The 19,218-nt window shown below is 45.9% G+C and overlaps 1 protein-coding gene across 7 annotated transcripts in view; it reads right to left on the reverse strand.

Annotated features, from left to right (window-relative positions):
* ZBTB1 (zinc finger and BTB domain containing 1) overlaps nt 1–17,799 on the reverse strand; it is a 24,917-nt gene extending 7,118 nt beyond the window's left edge. Inside the window, exons 1-2 of one of the 7 annotated variants that reach the window (XM_062630713.1) lie at nt 17,051–17,288; nt 5,624–7,363 (exon numbers count right to left, since the gene is read on the reverse strand). In XM_062630713.1, coding sequence (XP_062486697.1) covers nt 5,624–7,343 — 1,720 coding nt within the window. In that variant the 5' untranslated portion in view covers nt 7,344–7,363; nt 17,051–17,288. Of the gene's footprint in view, nt 1–4,857; nt 7,364–15,946; nt 15,971–16,768; nt 16,794–16,868; nt 16,959–17,050; nt 17,289–17,649 lie in introns of those variants that run through there. The other 6 variants (XM_062630712.1, XM_062630708.1, XM_062630707.1 and 3 more) reach the window with 6 other exon arrangements.
* Between the last annotated feature and the right edge of the window lie 1,419 nt (nt 17,800–19,218).

Genomic DNA, 19,218 nt, shown 5'->3' on the forward strand with positions numbered 1-19,218 from the left:
CATCTCCTTAAGGAATTGTCCTGAGTTTTCAGTATTAGTTCAGAAAGTAGATGACTGCTCCTTTTATCACAAGACCCAGAGAAATGCATGTTGTGAGTGGTGAGGGGCACGGAGCAGTAGGAGAGCAGGGGTCCGGCTGCCAAGCATGTGAGCAGCACAGCTGCATCTGCGCCCACCGCTGGAGGGCACAAAGACCAGAGGAAGGTGGAAGCCAGTCCTGGTGGTTGGCTGCACAAGGGGCCCAGCTCGTTCCTGGCCTTAGGCCAGGCCAACTACACGAACCGAGTAGCGTGGAATGCCACACAGTCTGTTTCAAGAAAGGTTAAGAAAGCTCCAGAGCATATTTGAGGGATGAACTGAACACAGGAGGGTTTCCAGTTCTTGTAAAGAGGGCAGATAGCATAGTTGTGTCTCATTTGTACGTAAGAGGCTGGGCTGCCTTTTTTCCTTATCAGGAAATAGGAGATGAATGTAAGAGTTCAGTTTCCACGAGGATGCTTGGGGGAGACAGAGACCAAGTTAAGCTCAGGATGTGCTCTGAGTGCTGCCACAGCTGGTTTAAGCAAACGAGCCCTCTCCCAGCCACTTACTTCTCCCCTCAAGTCACCCCTTCTATTGTGGTAGCACTAAACCTGACATAGAGACGGAGAGGAAAGCACAGCGGGGAACTGGTCCAGCCAAAAAACAGCCCCACAGGGAATAAAAAAAGGCCCACTGTTTGATTCAATCAATTGTGAAGCTACCTATATATGTGCTTTTGACAATGGAGAGGGTGGCACACAAGGGCTATGAGAGCTGAAACGAGGTGGGGAAGGAGTAAGGAGCTACCAGGGCTCAAGGTGGCACTGCCTTCACTTACATCCTCACCAGCAGCCGAGATAGTCGTGATACTTTAGCACTAGTAAGTTAAAATACAATAGTGTAGTTACTTTTATAACAATGTATTTTTAATATATTGGGCAGTACATTTCCTGTCTAGGGCTTTGAATAAAAAGTATGCTGATTCTCCATTAACCTGTTAAATAGGTACGTCTCCTAATAAAAGCATAAATTTGTAGAATTCTGATATTCTAATTCAAATCAAGATTTCTCCACAGACCTGTTGGCTACAAGTATCATACACAAAGGGAAATACTCTTTGAACTCAAAAGTTGCCAATAAGCATTTACAAATACATGTAAACATTTCCTCTGAAACTGAAAAAGAAATTTAACAGCTTTTGTGGCATTTTGAAGCTCATTGCAGTCTTCATAAATTCCCTCTTCTTAACTTTCAGTAAACTCTGAAAGCTAAGAGCTAGGCTGGCTATTTACAGATTATTTTCAGGGTTGCAGCCCACACCACTGCCAGAGTTAGGAGAACAACAGAACATAGAGAGGTCCTCCAAAAGTAAGAATAGATCACTTAAAAACTAAGTCAGAACATCCAGCTGGTCTTTCTCTTTCTGGCTGTGCCGTGTGCAGTGTGGTATGTTTACATCTCCACTCTCAAAGATCAAGTGCTTTGACACTCTAAAAGACCATATAGCGTAGTAAGGAGATGCAAAGGAACTATGCTATGATGCCATAGTACAAATTTGTTAGAGGAAACAGAAGTCTAAATGAAGTATTGTTTGCTGCCCTTCACTATCTTTCAAGTAACAGTAACATTTCTAAGGTATCCTAACTGCAGTTGTTTTGTTGTTGGGTTGTTTTTGTTTTTTTTTCAGGTCTGCTTTCGCTCTGTCTGCACAGCAAGCAATGCTTATCATGATAGAAGTGCTGAAACACAATCATTTCACTCTCCTGCTGATGTCCCATTCTGGGGAGAACACCCCAGTCCTCACGAGTGAGCAGCCCCAGACTACCTCAGCACCCACCCCTTTTCCCCTTCACAACAGCCAAATTCCTTCTGCAACTCCAGGCCTTTTCTTCAATAGTCCCATGCTGTCGTCGTCGTGCCCCCCCCACACACACACACATGCTTTTACACCTCACCATAAACACTCTCCCCGTCTATTTGCAAGCCAGGCTATTCTCTCTATGCCTCAGTACCTTCGATTTGCTCTCCTATGTTCCCCGTGATAACTTTTCAGGCTACTTTCTGCTTTTCTCTGCCTACATATAGGTAGATCCACTCTTAGGCTCCCTGAAGTGCAATTCATGCTCTTTTTGAGCCCTACAATGGACATGCATACACATGAACTCCAAGGCCCTCAGTTTTGTTTCACAAGAACAGGAAAAACAGTTATTCAAGTTCATTTGGAAAGGTTTAACAAACTTTCTTTTGAAAGGCTACTACAACACAGCTTATAATTGAAAACAAAGGTATCGGGGGGTGTTCATAAAGTTAGATAGTACACATAAATACCATCATTCCCAGTTCATCCATTTAACTTCTGTAGTTGTGAGGTCTACTTACACTGAGAAGTCACTTTTTTCTGAAATGTTTTTGGGTCAAGTTCAAGCTAATACACTGTAAACAAGGGCTCCTGACCCCGAGCAGGAGTCTCCATAAATCACCCTTAGCCCTTCACTGTATTGAGGAACAATCTCTTAGTTTGCAGAGGTCACCTCCTCCTTTTCAATGAAGTCTTTAATTTAGTCTTTGCTGCACCACCACAGCCCTTCCCCAGCATACGAGCTGTCTGTACTTGGTGTGCAATCTGGGTGTGCAGTAGTGAGCTAATCACAGGGGCTGACAGCTTCCCCAGCCAGGCTGAGTCATTCTCTGGTCTATAGGATGTTTCATCCATTCCTTCAACTGCCCCCTCCATGCCACCTTTGGGATTTGCTTCCCATTGCACAGCTCTAATCCTGCCCCTCCAGACTTTGCCACTCCATCCCACTCAGGATCTCTGTTCCCACTCAGACTTCCCACTCTCCAAGTGCCATGAGAACTTTCTGCCAACTCCCCCAGCACCTCCCAGTTCTCCCTCACTTCCCTTGGCAGCATTTCCCAATGCAGACATAGCTGGTACCATAAGGGATAATAACATGTATGTCAGAGAACTGTCATGTGAGGTGTATTACCCACCTCTGAACTCCTCCACTACAGCACTTGATTAACTAGTTCGTCTTTAAGATGATCATTATATTTAACTATTTTGTCTTTTTAAGATCTTACAGTCACCTTAACACTGATTCCCGTGCTAAAAAGAATTAAAATACCCATCCCGCTTATTTGATCTCTTACACACTGAGTTTTAGTCTGGGTTGGGATGAGGAACGTGGAATAAATTCTGAGGGGGCAGCTCTGAATTAATTGAAATGCTGGAGTACATTCATGTCCATGGTCTTTTTGGCCCCGGGATTATTCAGGACTTGGTTGACTTCATCAAGCAGTTAGGGCAAAACTAGCTAAAGGCCTGAACTGCACCTGAAGCAGTCACCACCTAGGGAGCCAGCTGCTGGCAAAAGACTGAGATCTGGCAGCAGGGTCCTTCTCCATCAGTGCATAAACACACACATCTACCAACCAAGAGAAATTCAAATGCATGTTTAGAACTGAATAAATGCAAGGCGACTCATACCGATTTAAATAGTTACAGTGGAGACTCTGAACTGTATTAATTTCTCTAACAAGCCTAACATTACAGCTCAATACCCATCATAATCCCCCGCATAATCCCCAAGAAACAACAAGGGATAAAAACTCAACTCTGACAGTGACAAGTGCATGAAAGCCCTGGACTAGATTCAAAGCCCCGGCTCCTATTATCAACCCCACCACTGGCATGTGAGGTGACAGAGTATTTCGATTGGAAGGGACCTATAACAATCATCTAGTCCAACTGCCTTAATTGGTGATCTAAATTGCTTTCCTCCCTCTCTAGGAAATAGCATTACTGACCTCTCTGATAAAGTAAAATCTGCTGGGAGAAAGTACTGCAAGGTTTTATTTTTTAATAGTTTTCTCCACCATTACATATCAGGATCCTGTCCTCCCCCCATTAAAAATCACACACTTAACAAACACTGAGACAGCTGGTGCCTAAGAGTCAAAGCCAGTCATTCTCTCCAAGTCCAAACTGCCTCACTGAACTGATGTCAGCTGGTACTTAGTAGAATTTTTAAATTCAATTAAGAGACAACCTACACAGATGAGGGCTATACTAGAATCAGAAAGGAATCTTAAAAGGCATAAAATGTCTTTACATTTATTAAGCAAACTCTGCAGTCTTGTTATATTCCTGTTGAAAACCAGAACATTCAGAACGTATCATAAAAACACAAAACAGAAAGGCTAAGGTTCACATAAGCCACACTCCCCCTTCCCCTCCCCGCCCAAGCAATGGGACTATCTTCACACCCATCCATCCCACTTTTAACTTCCCAACACAAGCAGCAAGGCACCATTTACAGCTAGGCTGAAAAAGAGTCTTCAATGCATATTGCCATTCTGCATTCCTAGCAATCCACCACAGCCACTCTTCCCTTGTATAGTAAGATAAGCAGGTTATATATACCCACACAGGTACAGGTAGTAAAAGAAATGCCAACATCACTTGTACAGTTCTGCTAGTACTTCAAGTCTGGAAAATGACCACTCTGCTGGGAACTCCTCGGGTATCCCAACAGGCATTAACTCCCTTTCCCTTTGCATACACCGATTCAAATCTCCACGGTTTAACTGAGTCTATGTGCTCTCACTCCTGGGATGCACCTTCCAACAAAGCCAAGAAGCAGAGGACCAGGACAGCCAGCTCTTCCCTTACAGACAGAGAGCAAAGGATTATTTCTTGGCATCTTTTTGTCATTTTGAAAATGAATTTGGGGATGATGAACAATTATGCTTTTGCACATTAATGGCTGTTATCTAAAATCTGTACATGAAGAAACAACACATGGAAATATTAAAGCACTCATCTTACGGAAATGGATCCGAGAACTGTTTAATAGCAGTCAGTGAAGGGGTAACATTGTGCTTTTAATCTACAGTTTAAAAATAATGATTTGTATATCTACTTAGTAAAACAATAAAATTAAGAACAGAAACTTGTATTAGGAAACAGTGAAAATGTAATAATTAAACACATGATGCTTTTCAAAGCTATATACTTAATGAGCCTAAATAGACACCTATGGTTAGGAGGGTCTTAAAAAAAATAATAAAAAAAGAGACCTATTTTCTTTTTTTTTACTTTTTTTTTTTTTTCTGTACTATACTGTATGCCTTGCTTTGGTGTTCTCTCTGCTGCCAACTTAATGCTTTAACAGTATTTACACTTATGTTCTTTTCAAATGCTTGGCATTATAGTGAGATCTCATATCTTTCCTCAAATTAAATTTTGCTCCACATACTCCACATGTATACAGATGAACATCCATGTGCTGCTCCAGTTGCTCATTATTTGGGAATATCTGAAAGCAGACCTGGCATATAGTCTCTCCAGCTGATAAGTGAGATATCATATGCCGTACATGGTCATGTTTTCGGAAGTTTCCTTGATCACAAATGGAACAGACATACCTGGCCATGCCTTTGTGCATATCATTGTGGAGCCGCAACTGGCGCTCTCTTAAGAACTGCTTCCCACATGTCTGACAAACAAACTGTTTTTCCTTGGTATGAACGGTATAGTGTTCCCGCAAGTGGCAACGCTGATAAAATCCTTTCCCACAAAGATTGCAGAAATGCTTACGTCTGTGATCCCTCTCGTTCTCTTCCATCATGGAGTTCTTGAACAGATCTTGCTCCAGGCAGTTTGACATATGTTCAACCGCAAGGTTTTCAGTTTCAAAACGCTGACCGCAATTAGGGCATCGGAAAGGACAGGCTGAATGCTTGTATAACTGTTTTTTTTGAAGGCTGTTCATTGGGAAGTGACTGTCTCTGAAGTCCTCCAGCATCTCTGCAAACATCATGTCCCTTATTTCCGACTGCTCTTCAGGGTTTTCTTCTAAGTCCATTTTCTCCTCAGAATTTCTGATACCATTCATGGTCAGATCCTGGGGTTCTCCACACGTCTGCGCATGATCTTGTAACTGCTTGCCTTTGACCAGTATTTGACCACACTTGCCACAAGCACATATATTTTCTATGTGTTTGGATAAATAATGAGAGGACAAATCCTCCTCGGTGATTGTTAACCCACAAAGTTCACAGGGAGCATTCTCCATGTCTTCCTGAACTGAAGGAGCCTTCCTGTTAAGGTGCCGCGGACTTTTCAAGCACTTTCTTTCATCCTCATCCATGGATAAACGGGGTTTTAATGTCCTCCGAGCACTTCTCTTCTCTCTGATCTCTTCCTCAACATAGTACCTGTAAAGCGGCTCTTCCTGTTCATCATCTAGGTCATCATTGTCAGAGGACTCATTGCAGTCTTTATCTGTCACCTTAATAATATTAAAATCCTTCAGTTCATCAGCAGGATTGTCCTCTGGTTCCATCTTGATAACAATCCTCTTCCTCTCAGAGGCTCTACTTCCTTCTTCACCTGATGTCTCAGAGGCAACCGTGCTGCTTTTTCTGCTCGTGATGTTTGACACAGGAGACGAAGAATCATCCACTGCTTGGCTCAAGTCCCCCTTGTGTTTTTCTGTTTGTGTGGAGATAACTTTAGAAGTAGAGTCCTTTTCATTAAAGTCAATTTTTTCAGTACTGTAGTACCTGGCACTTTGGTAGGAATGCCTGTTAGTGCACGTTAACACGTGCTCATCCAGTAGCTTTTCACAGCTAAAACTAAACCCGCAGCTGTCACAGGTGAAGCTTCTTCCAAAGCGGCGCGAGTGGGACACACGCTCTTTTGTGTGAGAGAATTTGGACGTGGTGCTTTTTTTGCAGACATCAAACAGTTGTTCGGGGAAGCTGCTTAGTTGCAAAGCTTCCTCATCAGGCTCTTTGTTATGGGATGTATTTACTGTTGAACTTGGCGGCTCCATGCCCCACCTGTTTGCTTCGCTGCCATTTCTGCCAAGCGTGTCTTCATACATTCTCACGCCAAATATCATTTTGCTATTCTGGGTGCTAGAAGCAGAAGATGAACATTTTAAACCAGATGAGTCTGTATCCTGTATATCTTCTAGACATTCAGGTACATTATATAGCTGTAAATAGTTCATGGCCACTTTAAACTGCTCAAAATTGGTGGGGGCTGTCATAATTTTTCCTAAATACATGAACTGTAAAATCAGATCAAAGCATTCAGCACTAATCTTCATGTTGCTTAGATTCAGCTGGGCTGTAGTGTGTTGATGGTTCATAAAAAACATCCTAAAATAGGAGCTGCACGCAGCAAGGACTGCTTTGTGTGCCTGAAAATAAATATCATCGATAGCAATACAGCAGTCACACAGAAAGCCCCACTCTCTTTGGTTGTTTAGCTGCTGAAGGACATAGTTGCTGTGGCTGGTTCTTGCCATCTTGTACTTCAATTATAACCCTGCATAAAGAAAAAGACATCTGTTAGATCACAAGCACAAAAACAAAACCTACTTAAACGGAGGGGGGAAATGCCATCTTTTTCCTCTGTAGGTCCTCCTATTCTCACACTGTTTGTGGTTCAGCTTCCTGTCTGGAGATCTTCACTGGTAACTACTTACAAATATTGATGCCAGTGAAAACGTCCATAACTCCATGCTCTTACCACGCTCTAGACTTACAAGACTAGTAAACTAATAAACATAACAACTGCACATGTCAATCAGAGCTACACTGCTAAAATATAAATTAGCAAATGTATCTCAAAGTCCTGCAGCCAAGATTTTCAGATATGAATTCTGAATGCAGAACTTCAAAAACCTCACAGGGCAGACTTCTGTAAGATGGCCCAAAGACAACACTTATACAAGGTAAGCTGACTCTCAAGAGTAAGCTTACCTTATGAGGTAAATAACCACTCTTCAGTCTCATCTTACATTTTTCACCTGTCAGTCCAATGGGTATACGATACAACACATAGAACACATAGTTCAAGCTCGAACCAGCCTTTCCCTCCCCATTAAAGGAACCTGAGAAGATACATCAGCAGAGCATCCACACAAGCTGCATCCACACAAGCTGCATCCACGCTTTTGCTCTTCGGGGCAGCTCAGGGACAGTTTCAACCTTATCTGCAAAGCATCTTGCAAACCAGGAACTGCAAACTCAAAGGCATTCTCAGAAGCACAGGGCAGTCCAGCTGTGGTGGCATGTCCCACGTACAAGCCCGCTGCAGATGGTGACCAGGCTAGCTGCGTGACAACCACACAGACTGCACAGAGGCAGGAAGTGGTGCATGCTGTGCCTCCAACTGCTTTCAAAACCACTCGTTCAGAGTACTGTAATATAACCAAAACACATAGATGGGAGACCAGACAAAGGAAAACTTCACAACGGAGAACTGCGAAAGCTAGCAAGGCAGAGGTGAGGCCACGGTGAAATGAAGCCTTGACAAAGACTAGAGGGAAAGGTCTATGAGTGCTGAGGGTTGCTGTAAGTGAAAGGGCTAATTTGTCCTCAAGAGAAAAGAGGAAGAAAAGATCCTGATTTATGTTAACAAAAATATCCAGAAGAAATGTGTTGTACAGAGGAGGCGTGCAAGATAAACTTCAACTGCAGCCACATCCAACAGCTAGTCACTACTTACTTTGGAAAACCTTCACCTACATACATAATTATACTAACTGCACAGGGAGGGAGGAGAGAAACCAAAAGAGAGTATGAACAATGCCCTAAGTGAAATGAAAAACCTAAAGCAGTAACAAGCATTCTTAACATTTTGCAAGGTTATTGCAAAGAATGCAAACGACTGTAAGAGATCTGTACAAATAATGCATATATTAAATGGCATTTTATGACTCAATTTTTTAAGCTGTCCAAAATTTAAACAAAATACACACACAAATGCTCCCTGTTTTTTTTCCCCTAACAGTTTGCATCTCCTAGAGGCTGAGAAAAGGGTGGAGAAATTAAATTCCACAATTAGTACTGAATTTGCAAGTCATAGGTGTTGCCTGGCTTGTTTAGTAGCAAACCTAATGTTAAGTCACCATTCTTCATTCCATGAAGGACTGCCATGGAAGAAACATGCTCAAGCTCTCAAGACAAGAACATTCTCACCCCACTTGGTAATATTCCCTGCTGACTACTCATATAGCACCACCTACGGATCACCACCAGCACAAAACCTTGTCTGGCAACAGGACCCTTATGATTTGGGTTGAACTGTAGTGAGACAATGAGCAACTGCATGGCAGCTGTGCACCTCTGCTCTCAACCCAATCCTCTCAACACCCAAAACTCAGGGCAAGCACCCTGCCAATAATAATTCTCTGACCAGTTGGCCCAATGGTGTTCACTGCAGAAATACAACTCACGGCATGGAATGAATATAATGGTTTTGTTAATGACTTGCACAGGGGTGGCTTTCAAAGTAGGATAACCTCTGAAACAACTTCACACCGTTTCTACAGAAATTGATTACAGTCTAAGTCATTGGGCATATTTTGGTGTTTCTGTGAAAACCAGCAAAGCTCTCAACACCAAGTAATAATAAAAGTGCACTTCATATTCTTCCAAGTGCTTTTCTTGAATTTGAGGCAATTCATTAGATGCTTACATGCAACTCAGTATACTGTATCAAGTATTAAGAACAGCAGCCACATAATGACAAAGGATTGACTTCAACTTCCACATTATAAGAGTAAACCAAAAGCGCAAAGGCACCACAGGCCTCTTTGCATGAACTGCCATCAAGACAAGCAAAGGCTCAGGACAGCTCGTTTTAATCTCCTCATCCTCATAAAGTGGCAGATTTTGTATAATTTTTTTTGCCCTACACTAAAAGTACTCCATCATGTCCTCCAATAGCAAAACAGCAGTACAAGCAGCAAGGCTGGACCAAAAAGAAGGTCACAAACTATGTGCACACACCTGCAGACCGGGGCATTTCCAAATGGTGGGAAAGATCTGGCAGCTACTGGAGTGACAGCATGCAAACTCATCAGAATTTTCCACGTTTCCTCCTTCTTTGAAAAAGGTGAAATACATTTTCCTTTTGGCAGGGGAACTCTTGCAGAGCCTTCAGCACAAGTCCCAGTACGTAACAATGACCCACTGGCAATGCCCACCTCCTGCCACGGCTCTGGAAAAAGCCAGCTGGAGCATGAGATCACTTGGCCGGGATAGCAAGGTGCTCAGATACCCAGGCTCTCCTTCGGTAGTACTACACATAGGTATTAAAATAGAGAGTGTTTGAAGTTATTTATGTTAATGAAAGCATTGGCATCCTCCCTCTGGATGCTGTATTAACCTGCTGGATGTAACTATATATTTACAGCTGCCAACACTTCCCACTATGACAGCCTGTGTTGGGCTATTTAAAACTTTGACATATTTCAACCAGCAAAGGCAAAACTTCCCCTTGGAATTGTCTGCTTTGGACTGATTTATTCTTCTTTTTTCCTTCACAGAAAATTTCAGTCAAAATGGGTCCAAAAATGAAGCTAGAAAAAAGCTTTCATCTATTATTTCATTTTTTCTTTTTCTTTTAAAAAAGTTTCTTTTCCAAAATCTTTGAAGAGAGACTTCATAGGAGAGAAAGTGCTATGACTTGGCTATGTTGTCACGATATAAAAATCTGCCTGAATCTGGCCAAGCTATAAGCTTGACAGGGAGAAGACAGAAATTACCAGTTTGTTCACATGTAAGACTTTTGTTAGTTACTAAAGTTTCAGCTTACAGCTTCACTGAGAACATTTAACCCTCTTGCAGCTCCTCTGTACACAAGGTCCTGACTGAGCCATCCCACCCATGATGAAACCCTCCTTTTGTGCAGAGCTCTGCCATGGGTTTAAACTCCAAAAGGGTAGATACAAACTAGATACAAGGAATAAAGTTTTTAGTATGAGTGTGGTGAAACACTTGGCACAGGTTTTGCAGAGAGGTGGTAGATGCCTCATCCCTTACAGGCTAGGCTGGATGGAGCTCTGAGCAACCTCATCTAGTTCAAGATGTCCCTGCTCATTGCAGGCAGGTTGCATTAAATGGCCTTTAAAGGCTCATGCAAACTCAAACCACTCCATGATTCTGTGTCACCTCCACAAAGTCACAGCAGGGCTTGCTGGAGATTGCTCTGTACCACAACTCGCTGATGGGTTTTAGCATCCCTCCTGGTAGCTGGATGGAGAATCATAAATGGTTTGGGTTGGAAAGGACCTTAAGATAATCTGGTTCCTACACCCTGCCATGGGCAGGGACACCTTCCACTAGAGCAGGTTGCTCAAAGCTCCTTCCAACCACACCTTGAACACTGCCAAGGATGGAGCATTCACAGCTTCCTTGGGCAGCCCATTCCAGTGCCTCACCACCCTTACAGTAAAGAACTTCTTCCTTGTATCTAACCTGAACTTCCTCCGTTTTATTTTAAATCCACCACCCCTTGTCCTGTCACTACAGTCCCTAATGAAGAGTCCCTCCCCAGCACCGCTATAGCCCCCCTTCAGATACTGGAAGGCTGCTATGAGGTCTCAACGCAGCCTTCTCTTCTCCAGGCTGAACAGCCCCAACTTTCTCAGCCTGTCTTCATACAGGAGGTGCTCCAGTGCCCTGATCATCCTCGTGGCCCTCCTCTGGACTTTGCAGAGCTGAATGCAGTACTCCAGGTGGAGCCTCAGCACAGCAGAGTAGAGGCATGGGATCACCTCCCTCGCCCTGCTGGCCATGCTCCTTCTGATGCAGCCAAGGACATAAAAGGCTCCACAGTGAGAGACATGGCCTGTTCCTGCCGCTACTCTGTCCCATTCCTAACAGCCAGGTTCCAGCCCAGCTGTGCTGCTGCAAGGTGGGAGCTCAACCCTCAGGCAAGAGGATGCATGGTTCTGGGTGACGAGAGCCAGACCCAGAAGAGGACTTGGTGAAAACACAGGGAGATTGGGAAAGGTAGGAACGTGAGGGAAAGCCTATGTTAATGGAGAAAGCAGGGAGAGGCCCGCTGGGCCTCTGAGAGGAGTGTTGAGCTGAAAGTGGACTGTTCATTTGGCACCGCACTCAGAGATGAGAGTGGAGGACAAAACCAAGAATCTCACAGCAATGAACACTGCCTTGGAGAACAGCATCCCACCACCATCATTGCCAGAACAGGTCATTTCAACCTTTATTTTTTAGTTGTCTGGCTTGCATTTTTTGGATGTCCAGTTTACTCACACAGTGAAACATTATCAACATCAGCTGAGGCCAATGGGAGCTATCCTCTAGGTATTAATCACCGAGTATCTTGGAAAATTAAAGCTTTACACAGGCAAGTTTGTCAATCCAAAATTTGCAAATATTTTTGACTTTCTCTTCTATTTCAAAAACAGGAAAGATGCCAGCCACTTGCCCAATGGACTAACACACTGCCTTTGTGAAGCACCCGAACACTGTAGTCACAAACAACCCACATCCACAAGGAACACAAGTAACTTCGTCTTCAGCAGTGATCAATTTATGCACTGAATACAGCAATGGGCCACAGTGTAAGCAACAGTGAACACTCTGGAGGTATTCTGAAAAAATCAGCTAGAAAAGCATCTAATAAGAAAAGTGAAGATATTTGAGTCAGGTATGATTACTCTGATTTTCAAATTTAAAGTCTCTATAGGCATTTTATTTTCCTAATAAGTGTTTATTTTTCACACTGACACGCTTTGATTCAAGCTGTCTGTCTGCTACCAGGTATTTTCTTTTGAGTCAGTTCTCAGATACTACTACTATTTGGACGTTACCATGAACAAGGTTATATGCACTATTACACTAACCAAACATGCTGTTTAGAAGTCTGCTAACAAGAATGAACAGGTATTTACTACAGCTCCATGTAGGTTGTTTTTTTTTTCATTTCCTCACACTCAAATTTTTCTGAGATGTGTTAAAACTAAATAAGCCAAAAAGTCCTAAAGAAAAGAACTGGTAAAGTTCTTTTGCTAACTTTGCTGTCTTTAAAAAAGACATACCACAAGGTTCAGAACTTAGGAGTCTTTTGGCTCCTAAAATTAGTAAGTGGTTTTCAAAACCCAGCATTTCCACTGCTGAGCCGGCAAAACGGAGCACTTACACGCACAGTTACTGGCTGCTTTTCTCTGGAAACCAAGAGCAGGCTGGATAAAAGTATAATACATGAGTGGAGAATTTGGTGCTAATAGAAAATAAGACTGGAAAACCTCAAGAAAACAACTCCCAGTTATCCAAAGACACAAGCACACAGGCACCAAAAAGCAAATTCCCCACTAAAGTCTGATACCATATAACCCACACGGCACAGGTTCCAAAGAACTCTCCTCCCTAAAGAGTTTATTTGCCTTTGTGGGTCAGATCCACCACAGATCCTGGATTCCTAAACAACAGCACCCAGATGCTCAAGAGAAAATTGTACACGTCTAAATTCGCCATGTGATGCCTGACAAGCTTAGGTGTTCAGCTAGTGCACTGACCATGGAGCTATTGGCAGGCTCCATGTTTTTAACTGGACATACTTAACAGGAAGCCACCCAGTACTGTGTAGTCTAAGAAGGCGCCTCAGTTTACACTAATGCTGCAGAAACAGCAAAGACCTTGGGGGCAGGTGACCACCTCAACAGCGGGAATGGGCAAGACGCAGTTTGCAATGCAAGCGTAGCCTTGATCATGAATTAAAACAATTATGGGAATTCCATGCACTGCCAGGGAAAATCTAATTAAGCTCCATTATTCAGGCTACAAAGGACTGAATGTATAATTTATCCTCCTCCCATAGCCCTTCCAATCGGCTGCCTTCAAGCATGCTAGTTGTGAAGCCATCCCCAATGAAGTAGATACTCATCTTCAGACACATCCTGATGGATGAATTAACTCATTTTAAACAGACTTGTGGCCAGCATATAGAAACAAGTTTCAGCTGACACTCAGGCTACTGAAAGGTAAGATGCTCCAAAGCCCTGAACCACGAGCTGTCAGAGCCAACTCAACAGGCAGTTCTCTGCTTATTCAGCATCCATGTCCACAAATGAGAAACAACTGTCAAAATTTAGCAAGTTATTAATTAAAAAATTTAGCCAAAGTTTAGCAAGTTTCTCAGTTGCTAATTGAGAATTAAGATGTACTGCATGCTCTTAGGTAAGAACACTCCTCTAAAAACAAGGAATAAGGTGTCAGAAAACCACTGGTGAATAAATTAAGAAAGTAAGAGTTTGCACTAAAGCCCCATCTCAAAAAACTTCAGATCTATGGAGTACAAGTACCAGAGAGAACTTGCACAGCCTTTTAAACTAACTTGCTAGCCTCAGAGTATTACTCTAGAAAGTCACAGTTATCTTTTATCTGACACCTTTACAATCGTAAAAAGTTGTCACAACAAGGTAATAATATGTTTAAAAGAAACAATTAGTGGGGAAAAAATTATGACACCCCATTTATGCGTCATAGCAGAGCAACAAGCCTTTTCATCCATGCTCTTTCAAGAGCTTTCAAGAGGCATCTTGGTGGTTTAGCCATCTGTTGTGACCCTCAAATGAAGATACATGTACCTTCCAGGAAAGCATCCCTGGTTACATACAAGTTGCACTTTGGCTAACAACTTGCTGGATGCATATGAATGAAACACAGTAACTTGTGATACACAGGTCCAGCTACAGATTTCATTGGCTCTTTCTGGCCTTAAATGCTTCACATTTTACCTGCAGCATATAAAAAAGATAAAGCCACTAAAGTCTCCATCCAATGAAACAACTTTAATACCCGGGGGGGGGGGGGGGGGGGAAGCAACAGCCAGCTAATTCTAGAGAGTTTTGCAGTGGCACAACACACATGAAGAAAAAATTCCAGGACAAATCTGAGGATATAGATGGTCTTCATGCAGATTATGTCAGCTATTGTGCCCACATGCTGGGTCTGCAGCAGAACTCTCTGGGTGGTGGTGTATACTGTGCCCAAGCAGAGGGTGGGCAGGATAACCCAACCACTGGGAACCACTGGTCAAACTGAAAAATGCACACATGGCTTCTCACGCTACATGCGTGTGAGGTCTGGAAGGACTCTAGTGAGAGGTCCAGCTGTAACAACTGAGGGGAAGGACACTGGAATTTTTATCAGGAAACTTTCATTATCTCAATTCTGAACAGCTATTTTGTTTCCCTACAGATGATAAGTAACTACTAAGGCTTTGTGCATCCTTTACTTTCAGGGCTCTCCACTGTCAGCAACAGTGGAAATCTGTGAAAGAAGCAATTAACACATTCAAGTAAGAAAGTATCTAAAAACCCAAATCACTGGTTGGTATGAGCACTCAATGTAACTGCTGCAAATTCCTGCGCCAGTGACAACACCGGTTGAGCATGATGAAGCAAAACTTGTGCAAGCAGAGCTAGAGCATCTGTGATCTTATTCCACACAAAATGTTCCGGCTACGAGGAAGAAGGGGCTTCTATTACTTCTCCCGGCTTCCCACGCCACACCAACCCATGTCTTCATTACCAACATCCTCCTGCAGCAGTCTGTGAACACACACACACACCCCAGTGCCTGTTGGTTCACTGCTACCTCGAACAGGAGCAGAGTGCAACTAATACGACTTGTTCCTCCTCAGGTTTTCTGGCCAGTCACCGAAAAATCTCTTCATGATTTAGTCAACTTGCTGTGCTGCTGCTAAGAAAATCTCTGCCAGCACTGCAACCATTCGTGTTTGGCCAGTTTTCCCCACAGCCAGATGGTCTTAACACCTCTCCCCCGCTTACCATGAAAGCTTAAGTTGTAATTTGGCAAAAATGAGAAGCCTCCATGCCCCCTGCTCATGGCTGCTGTGTGGTTTTTTCCAAGAGCTGTAATGAGGAATGTTAAACAAACACCTTTAATTAAAGGAATGCTTATTTAATGTAATTAAATGCCTAAGGAACACCACACTGTTGCAGCCCTGGACAGATCTGCAGTATGTGCTTGCAATACTCTAGTGCAAGGAAAATAATGCAAGAAAATGACATAAGCCGGCAGTAAATATCAAATATTACACAGCATCCAACCCATGCTATCAATTTACCAATGCCTACGTGTCAAGAGGAACCGGCACTCATCTACCAGCTGACAAACAGGCCTAACTTGAGAGTCTCAGTTACAAAAAAAAATTAAAAATGGAAAAGAATAAAACCCTGGCCCCAAACCCACAGCGTTTTCAGTCCCCTCTACTCCTTCTGCTACTTTTCTAGCCTTTGAGGAACGACACTTGCGACACTGCTCCCAGAGAACACAAGGCTTGTTTTTATGTGACAAAACTATTCCCTTTCCTTTCCAGCCGCCTCCAAGGCGATCCTGGGCACTGCCAGCCCCGAGTGAAACCCAAGTCTGCTGCCTGGCAGGGTGGAGCATTCCCTCCAGGCTGCAGCTCCACTCAGTTCTTCGTTCAACTACTGCAACTCGCTCGAAGTTTTGTTTTGTTTTCAGAACAGAGGGAGCAGGGTCGGGACCCCCTGGCCTGCTGCCGGGGGGACAGGGCTCGCCGGCGATAACGGCACTGGGGATGTTTAACGTGACTTCCAGCCTCGCAGCGAGCCGGGCAGCGCCGTGTCCTTCCTGGCCCCGCGCCTCCGCATCTCCCTAGGCCGCTTCTCGTTTCTCAGCGCGGCTCCCCACCGAGAGCCCCGGCACCCCCCCACCCGCTTCCGCCGGGCCCCGCCGCCGGGCGCCGCGCCCGCGGCCCCTTCCTCCCTCCGCCACCCCGCAGGTGGAGCGCGCCCGCCCGGCTCCGCGCAACGCGAAACAACCGCGCCAGACCCGCCACCGCGGCGCCGCCACTGCTCGGCCCCCGCGCAGCCCGGGCGGCGCCGTGCTGTACCGCGCCGTACCGTACCGTACCGTACCGTACCACACCGTGCCGTGCCGTGCCGCGCTGTGGCAGGCCGCCCTGCGCAAGGTCACGGCGGCGGCCGCTCGCCAGGGACCGGCAGCGGCTGGAAAGCCCCTACCTGGCAGCGCCGCTCCCCCCGCAACACTATGGCGGGCCATGCCGCGGCCGGCGCCGCTCGGCACTTCCCACCTCCCGCCGCCGGCGGAGCTGCGGCCGCCGCGCTGCCTCCTGCCTCCCCCCTCCCCAGCGCCCGGCGGCGGCCCCCGGACACGGCGCGGAGGGGCGCGCAGCCCCGCTTACCCGCTGCGAGGGGAAGCGGCGGCCGCCGAAGGGAAACTGCCCGCGCCGCTCCCGCCGCTGCTGCTTTTGCTGCTGCCGCCGCGGCTGCAACAAAGGACTTCCGCCCCGCCGCGCCTGCTGCTGCCGCAGCGCCGGCTCCGCCGCGACCGCACGGAGCCGGACCCCTCCCCTCGGCGGCCGGCGGCTCCCGGCCCCGCCGCTGCCAGCGCTGCTGCGCCGCCGCCAATGCCCGGGCCCGGCGGGCGGCTCCCTGCCGCGCTCCCCTCTCCTCCCATGCCGCCGGGGAGGCGGCGGGGCCGGCGCGGCGCGGCCCGGGCTAGCGCTGGCGGCGCCCCCTCCCCATGTGCCAGAAGCCCGGCCCTCCGCCGCCTCTCCCCCCTCCCTCGGCCGGCGAAGCCACTCGGGGAGACCTGGAGCGGAGCATCATCCGCTGGCGGGCGCCCGGCCGGGACCCTCACTGCTGGGCGGTCCCGACCCGCTCCCGGGTGGGAGCCCGCCCCCTCCCCGCGCACCGGGGCTCGCCCCACGGGACGGGGTGTCCTCTTCCCTTCCTCAAGCCAGCCCTGACTGGCGGTAACGGAGAAGTCTCGGTTACCCACGTGGACGTCCAACGTTTCAGCTGTGTACCCGCAGTCTTCAGGCCTCCTGCGCTACAGCTTCGTTGCAAGTTGCAAGAAAATCAACTGCAAGTTGCATGAGAAAGTGTTTCCTTTTTGCTGCAATTTTCACTTGTCAGTATCACTGCCTTCCCTCGGCGAGTTCTAAAGTGATGCAGGGAGCACAGGGGTTGGCATGATCCCTGCCACACATCCTGAGGACAGCCCTTTTGAGGTTTTTTCCATCTTTCTAGGTGCTTTCCCAGGCCCTCTTCCCATCACTCTCCAGACCTCTCTTGTCTAACAGCATCCAGCTCCTCTCATGCTGGTTCGTGTGAGCAAATGCGATTTCCCGAAGCTGCGGGCGGCCCCTCTGCTACCTGCCACAGTGCTGCGAGCGATCACAAGCCAAGTCGGGCTTTCCCCCGTCTTGCCACTTGACTTTCCCGCCCCCAAAGTGACATTTGTCATTCAGCGTAAGCATCGGAAGTGTTTCATCTGCACAGCTCTTTCACTCAGATCCGGTTTCTAGAGGTATCATCATTTTAATGTTTGCTGCAGCTATCCAAGATCCCTCTTAGCTCAGGACAAGTGGAAGGGGAAAATTTAATTGTAGCAAAGTTAAAAATACTTTATTAAAATTTTTAGAATTACAAAAGTAACCAAAAAGCAACAATATGTCACAATGTCAAAATGAACCAGCATCAACCCCTGCTTCAGTGACTGACAAGGTTTTCCTGAAGCATCCCTCTATCATGCAAGAAAAACCAGGATAAACCCAACTAACATAATCCCAATTTCCAAATGGGACATCACCCTGTCCTCCTGGGTCTGTCTGAGCATTTTTTTAACCGCTACAAAATAAAAGTGGAGCTTTCAAAATGTGTCTCAAAAAAAACCCTTATTTTTTCCCCTCACCCCACTCCTGCTGTGGCTCCAGAGTGTGATGCCTGTAGCAGTGCTGAGGGAAAAAACCTCCGCAGCTGTAAGGCACCAGCCCCCATGAAAGGTGGAAGGACCCCCATGGCCCAACTCCTTTGTAGGTTTTCCTGGTTTATAGGAAGTTAAATAAATGGCCTCCATAAGCCAGGGCTGTGGTTTTGAAATCACACGGAGAAGTTGTTTCTCTCATGGTTCAAGGGTCTTTTTCTTTTCAGCTCCTTGCATGTCTTGGGGGAGCAGAAGCCAGGAGTGCCCATGTGGGGCTGAAGCAGCCTCTCACTCTGTCCCAGCCCTTTCATGTGCATCACACCAGGAGCTTTTGCCATCACAACTAAGATGAGGCACAAAGCAGCCCCCTTTTCACAGTCTCCATTCCCTCAGTGCCCACCACCACGCTTCTCTTCCCCATTATTTTCTGGCCACAGAGGAGGAGCAAGCAGAAGCACTCAAAGGCAGCAGTGATTACATCCCGCTCTCTTTTTTGACCTACTGGCATAGGCATGTGATATCAGCACCTGTGTTTTACATTGAAACGCCAAAATCCATTTCTCAACATAGCTTCAATCATTTTGGCTACAGTTCCTCTGAAGCTCTTCAAAGTCCCCTTTGGACCAGAGTCAACCTAAATAA

Source organism: Pezoporus occidentalis, unplaced genomic scaffold (assembly GCF_034315485.1).
Source record: "Pezoporus occidentalis ecotype Australia unplaced genomic scaffold, CSIRO_AGI_Poc_V1 ctg36, whole genome shotgun sequence".
Taxonomy (NCBI): domain Eukaryota; kingdom Metazoa; phylum Chordata; class Aves; order Psittaciformes; family Psittacidae; genus Pezoporus; species Pezoporus occidentalis.